This window comes from Brassica napus, chromosome C2 (genome assembly GCF_020379485.1).
Source record: "Brassica napus cultivar Da-Ae chromosome C2, Da-Ae, whole genome shotgun sequence".
In the NCBI taxonomy this organism is placed as follows: domain Eukaryota; kingdom Viridiplantae; phylum Streptophyta; class Magnoliopsida; order Brassicales; family Brassicaceae; genus Brassica; species Brassica napus.
Genome location: NC_063445.1, coordinates 18,677,253 through 18,684,369, shown reverse-complemented (window position 1 = coordinate 18,684,369; position 7,117 = coordinate 18,677,253). Strand labels below are relative to the sequence as shown.

Here is a 7,117-nt window from a genome sequence, read left to right as displayed (position 1 = left end):
TGGAAGGAATTTCTTTAATCTCTGGCATAAGACCATAGAGATTATCTTGTAGCTGACATTACACAAGCTAATGGGTCTGAACTGAGCCATTTCATTTGGCTTTGTTGTCTTTGGGATGAGGCATATATTTGTATCATTCAGGCTAGCCACCACAGACCCCTCAAAAAGGAATTTATTAACCATAAGAGTTAAATCCTCCTTTACAATATCCCAAAATTTCTGGTAAAAAAGCGCAGTCATCCCATCTGGCATTGGAGCCTTCTCTGGATGCATAGCAAAGAGTGCTAGTTTGACCACCCATTCAGAGACCGGGGCTGTAAGATTATCATTCATTGCCCCAGTTATCGTTGTAGGGACCTGAGCTAGTGCCTCTTCGATGTCCTCTGGGTTAGATGATTCAAAGATATGCCGAAAATAGCTAGTAGCAATGGCTACTAGTCCTTCTTCATCCTCAACTACATTTTCATTTGCATCGATCAGCTGCGTGATTTTATTCCTTGCTCTTCTTTGCTTAGTTAAGGCATGAAAAAAAATCGTATTCATGTCCCCTTCTCTTAGCCAAAACATACGACTCTTCTGTTTCCAAAACATTTCCTCTGCCTTAAGAGCATCAGATAGTTCCTTCAACGCTGCTGCAATCTCCTCAGTTGTGGCATTATCATCTGCGTACAGACCTTCCACTTTTTCTTTGAGCTCCTCCACTAATTTTGCTGAGTTCCCATTATTTTGTCTCCTCCATTCACTTAAGGCTTTCCGGCGAAATATGTTCCATAATAGTTGCATAGGGAGGGAGATCAGGTGATTTCCATCCCTCAAGAATGACTTGCCTTACCTCCTCATTATCCAGCCATCTTTTATCAAACTTGAATTTTTTTTATCTCCGCACTGACTTTGTCAGTATATCCGCGAGAATCGGACGATGATCTGATCCCCATAGCCTCATATACTTCACATTCGAGTGAGGAAACTTCAATCCGCATTTCCTAATGCTATGTCTAAGCGACATCGAACGGTTGTTCTTCCGGCTCTCTTTCCTACCCATGAGAGCATGTCTCCTGTGAAAAGAAACTCTAGCATCCCACAATCACTAAGCATTTGCTTGAAAGGCAGGAAAGAACTATCAGTACGTTGTATGCTCCATTCTTTCTCATTATGACCCGTGATTTCATTAAAATCTCCTATCATGAACCAATGTCCAGTTTTTGTTGTTGAGAAATGCGTAAGACACTTTCTTTTGTTTTCAGATACATACACAAACATTAAAACTTATCTTTGGCATTTTCATATTGATTAATATTTCTTTTGGCAGGTTATAAAAAAAAAAAAAAAATAGCCTCTTCTTATGCCAAAATTTCCTCCAGCATCTTCTACTTCCTCTCATCTTCCATGGCGTTGAAATTCTCTCAGATTCTCTTTATTGTTATTTGTCCCTCTCTCTTCTTCCTCCTCCTCCACCACTTGTACTCCTTCAACCTCCACCGTCTCTACTTTCTAAATGTGGTGGAGCCGTCGGTTTCGAAGCACCATGATCACCCTCTCTACACCATTAATAGATTAGTCAGCAGAAAAGCTCTCTCCCACACATACGACTTCTCACCTTTCCAGCACCGGAAGAACAACCACCATCATCCTCGTTCCGGCGAGGCACACGGCGGCGATGAGATAGATCCTCGTTACGGAGTGGAGAAACGCCGTGTTCCCTCCGGACCTAATCCGTTGCACCATTAATTGATGAATGACGATGGCACGGGCTTGGTTTGAGTGGTAACATATAAGCCAAAGATACACCTTTACCTAGCTCTTTTTTTTGTCTGAAAGGGGAAACTTAAAGATTAGAGTTTTTCATTTTCTTAGATACGAATACGATTTACAACTTGGGTTTGATACGTTTTTTCTTTAAATCATAGTACACAAAGGGTATTTTAGTTTAGCTTTTATTTTGATGATTATATATGTAAATATATTTACTTACTCAAGAAATTTACATCTTTATTACGTGGTTTGTTTCGTTACTTTAGAATATCTTCTACCCCACTTCATTTTTACTCTAAAATAGAATTTTGAATAAAAATGTTTTAACTTTACTTTATTTTCTATTTTATGATGAAGGAAAAAATGGAATTATTGTCCAAATGAAGTAATGATTTTATTTTTTTTGTTCTTATTCTATTTTCATTTTAAAGTGAAGAAGGTTTAAGAAGGGTTGAAACAAAATTCAACTCCTAGAGTTATTAGTGAAAATATGTTATAAACTGAAGATTTATTATGATGTTAACTGTCATGTATAATGATTACTATTACTTAAAATTAAAATGAACAAAATGGTCGTTCACTACAATGATGGATTTTTAAATAATTTGACTTTGGGATTAGCCAACCAGTAGCTGCGACGGCACGTCAAAAATTCACAACTCAAAAGAAATTCTAGATGCGTTACTGTACCGCATATAAAATTATTAATGGTATAATATTAACTAAAACTTAGTGGTATAATTAAAACATATGTTAAGCAAGTACTAATTTTTGTTTCACACGATCGAAAACTGTCGACAGCAAGTTTTTTTCTATTATGATTTTCGTTGCTTTTATCTGGCAAAACTTGTTTATAACAGGGTTGACAATCTATTTGGCCAAAAGAAATATCGTATATCATCAAATGCGGATCAAACTAGGATTGTATGCTAAATTTATCTGAAAAAAATTCAAAACTTATTTCTTCTCGAAATAAAACTTCACAACTTTGAAACGCACCAAATTAATTTGTGATAATTTGCAAACTAAAGATAAACCGACTAAATTATCTAATCTAAAACGAACAAAACCATAATCCAACTAAGCCCAAATCAAAAACTAACCCAACGTGCATATGGAGACAGAGACAGAGAAATAATGTGCTTCATAACCAAACAACAGTTCCTGAAACATGATCCACGCCAGGAAGAATAGGCGAAGGTTCCGCAAACTTATGGAATGTTGGCTAATCTAGTTTTGGATTAGCCTCCAACAAGCTGCTTAACTTTATTATTATTATTATTATTTTGAAACTTAGGCTAGCTGCTTAACTTTATTGATTTCTTGTTTTTACTTTTTTTGCCAAGAAATCTTTTGTATAGGATGCAACAATGTAACCTTAACCCTCTTCATTTATGATATTAACATTCAGAGCCCAAAAAAAAAAAACTAACCCAACCACCTGTCTTCTTCTTCAACCCCTTTATTTTCCAGATTTTTACCAACTATTTTTTTCATGATCGTTTACATAAGCATCACAAGATCAAATTAAAAAACTTAGATTCTTCTCCCTTTTGAAAGATTATGATACAACACAAAGAGATATTACGGAATACATTCATTTAAAATTTTATGGAACGAAATTTTCAACGAAAAAGTGAAACCAGAGAAAGATTTACACGAGGAAGAAAAAAAAGGTGGGGTCACTATTGTAGGGTATGGTTAAAAAAAAATTAGACTGGTTTTAATGTTAGTTTAATATTAGATTTAAATAGTTAATGGTTAACAGAAATATAGTAAACCAAATCTATTCTGATTTATGTGTTTTGAAATTTAGAAGTATGATGAGTATTTGTGTTTCGAAGTTGTGAAATTTTAATTTGGAGAGAAATAAATTTCAAACCTTTTAAAGAGAAATTTAGCATGGAATCTTAATTTGGGCCACGTCTGATTCTACACGATATTTTTTGTGAGGAAAGAGATCGTGGATCCTTTTATGATACATGCCTGTTTATTATGAGAATCAACAGTTTCTTATTTCTTAAAACAATATACATGTAGTAAACGATTTCATTAAATGATAAATTATGCATGCAGTAAGAGTAAACCAATACTCTTGGCCTGGTGGTAATGAAACTTTAACTGGAGTGTCCGTCCTGAGTTCGAGTCGTCTTGGCCACCTTTCCGCCTATAACCGTGCGTGCTCGGATGGAAAGCCTCGTAGGGATTAGTCTGGACTTAACCGCCTGGATCCTCCACGGATATATAAAAAAAAAAAAGAGTAAAATGAGTTTGTTAATAAGCCATCCGAAGAAACTTACCCGAACGTCTGAAGAAAAAAAATATGTAGTTTTGTTAAGCTATGTAGTTTTGTTAAGCTATATCGTGAAGAGAGTAGATTTAAACTTTAGAACATGTGTTTCAAAAAAAAAAACCTTTAGAACGCAAAAATAATAAGACATTTTTTTTGGTAAGACTGGACATGACTTTGCCGCGTATAAACGTTTTGCTGTCTTTTCGATAGAAATAAGGAACATTCCATTTTACATAAAGCCTCACTTTAGGTTGCACCTAAAAGAAAATCTCAGGATGTGCCGACTTCACTACACAACTATTTTGTTCAGTTAAAAAAGATATTTTGCATTAAGTGTAGTTGAAGATGGACCAAGAATCCAGTGCAAACCACATCGTGGTGGCCTAGTGGTTTACACTAGGAGGAGTTGTCTTATTGGTCCAGGCCAGGGATCGACTCTCTTCTAATGCGAAATTATTAGCTCTACATGTGGCCACGCGGATATGGGCCCATGCTTACGGTCCATTTGAATACCCGGGAGAGGATCCATCCGTGGGTTGTACCTCCCACCCGGAAGTTAGGTCTGTGTCTTTAATAGACCCGTGTTTAACCCTTTTAAGTTAAAAAAAAAAAAAAGAATCCAGTGCAAATGGTAAACGACTGACTTTATAATCTTGAGTAAACAATATCGTCTTCTAGCAAATTAAAACCATCGATTTATTAGTATGTTTTTTCCCATTAATGTTGTTGCCCTTCATTTTAGTCTAGCGTTGTGTGCCCGTCATTTTATTTTCTGGGACCTATTTTCAATGATTATGTTTGTGTGGCGTTGATGATTAGTTATCTGTTTAATATGAACTAGGATAAGACATACCCCTTGCTCATTGTGAGTTTATTTATATATATTATCGATAGTTTTTTTATATATTTGATCATTTTATTTGTATATATAAAATATTTTTTGTTGTTATTATATAATTTCTTTATGATGGATCGGATTAATTTTTATTAAAAATAATGGAACAAAACTATAATTAATACATCATGGGTTGATCGGATTGGACATTAAACAAATTATGACATAAAAACTTTATTTTTTCCATCGAACACATTCTTGAAAAAAGTGAACAGTATTGTTTTCACAGTTAAATTATTTTGACTTTTTTCTTCAATAAGGTTTTGAAAGCTTTCAAATCAACCATCGAATTAATACATGTCATTTTAATGTTTTTAGTCGTATACTTAAGGAAAAATTACATTTTTGTAATTTAAAGTCGTTTTAAAAAATTCAAAATATAACATATAAGAAAAAATATAACATATAAGAAAAATATAATATATAAAGTGTCCTCATTTTTGTAATTTAAAATCGTTTTAAGAAAAAAAATATAACATAAAAGATTTCCTCATTTTTGTAATTTAAAATCATTTTAAGAAATTCAAAATATAACATATAAGAAAAAATCTATTTTTTTATTACATGGTTAATGTGATTGTTTATTTTTTTTTAATAATATAAAATTAAACAAAATGAAGAAGGATGCAAAAATTGTTATCAAATCTTTATTATTCATAATCATTAATTGCCATATATATGTAAATCATATTAGGTAATTTCGTAGCTTTTATTTAGGGAAAGAATACACACTTCTTATATTTTAGGTTAATATAATGTTCTCTAGTGTACATTAAACAAATTATGACATAAAAAGCTTATTTTTTTCCTCGAACACATTCTTGAAAAAGTGAACATTATTGTTTTCAAAGTTGAATTATTTTGACTTTTATCTTACATATGGTTTTGAAAGCTTTCAAATCAACCATCGAACTGGTACCTGTCATTTTAATGTTTTTAGTCGTATACTTAAGGAAAACTTATATTTTTGTAATTTAAAGTCGTTTTAAAAAATTCAAAATATAACATATAAAAAAAATCTAAAATATAAGAAAAATATAACATATAAGGTGTCATCATTTTTGTATTTTAAAGTCATTTAAAAAATATATATAACATATAAGGTTTCCTCATTTTTTAATTTAAAGTTATTTAAAAAAAATCAAAATATAATATATTAGAAAAATCTAATTTTTTTATTATATGGTTAATGTGATTGTTTAATTTTTTTAATAATATAAAATTAAACAAAAATGAAGAAGGATGCAAAAATTGTTATCAAATCTTTATTTTAATGATTTTAATGATTTTAATGCAAGAAGGATACATGTCATTTTAATGTTTTTAGTCGTTTACTTAAGAAAAACTTACATTTTTGTAATTTAAAGTCATTTAAAAAAATTCAAAATATAACATATAAGAAAAAATCTAATTTTTTTATTATATGGTTAATGTGATTGTTTAAGTTTTTTTAATGATATAAATTTAAACAAAAATGAAGAAGGATGCAAAAATTGTTATCAAATCTTTATTATTCATAATCATCAATTACCGTATATATGTAAATCATATTAGGTAATGTCGTAGCTTTTATTTAGGGAAAGAATACACACTTCTTATATTTTAGGTTAATATAATGTTCTCTAGTGGACATTAAACAAATTATGACATAAAAACCTAATTTTTTCCCTCGAACACATTCTTTAAAAAGTGAACAGTATTGTTTTCACAATTGAATTATTTTGACTTTTATCTTACATATGGTTTTGAAAGCTTTCAAATCAACCATCGAACTGATACATGTCATTTTAATGTTTTTATTCGTATACTTAAGAAAAACTTACATTATTGTAATTTAAAGTCGTTTTAAAAAATTCAAAATATAACATATAAGAAAAAATCTAACATATAAGAAAAATAAAACATATAAGGTGTCCTCTTTTTTGTATTTTAAAGTCGTTTTAAAAAAAAATATAACATATAAGGTTTCTTCATTTTTGTAATTTAAAGTCATTTTAAAAAATTCAAAATATAATATATAAGAAAAAATCAATTTTTTTTTATTATATGGTTAATGTGATTGTTTATTTTTTTAATAATTTAAAATTAAACAAAAAAAAAGAATGCAAAAATTGTTATCAAATCTTTATTATTCATAATCATTAATTGTCATATATATGTAAATATTAGGTAATTCT

General features: G+C 30.5%; 1 protein-coding gene across 1 annotated transcript; it reads left to right on the top strand.

Annotated features, from left to right (window-relative positions):
• Positions 1-1,302: 1,302 nt before the first annotated feature.
• On the top strand, positions 1,303-1,995 carry LOC106356122 (CLAVATA3/ESR (CLE)-related protein 12-like; the record flags this gene model as incomplete). The annotated part of the gene is made up of 1 exon (XM_013795946.3): positions 1,303-1,995. A coding segment is annotated over one exon (426 nt), but the record flags the coding sequence as incomplete, so codon positions are not given.
• Positions 1,996-7,117: the final 5,122 nt, after the last annotated feature.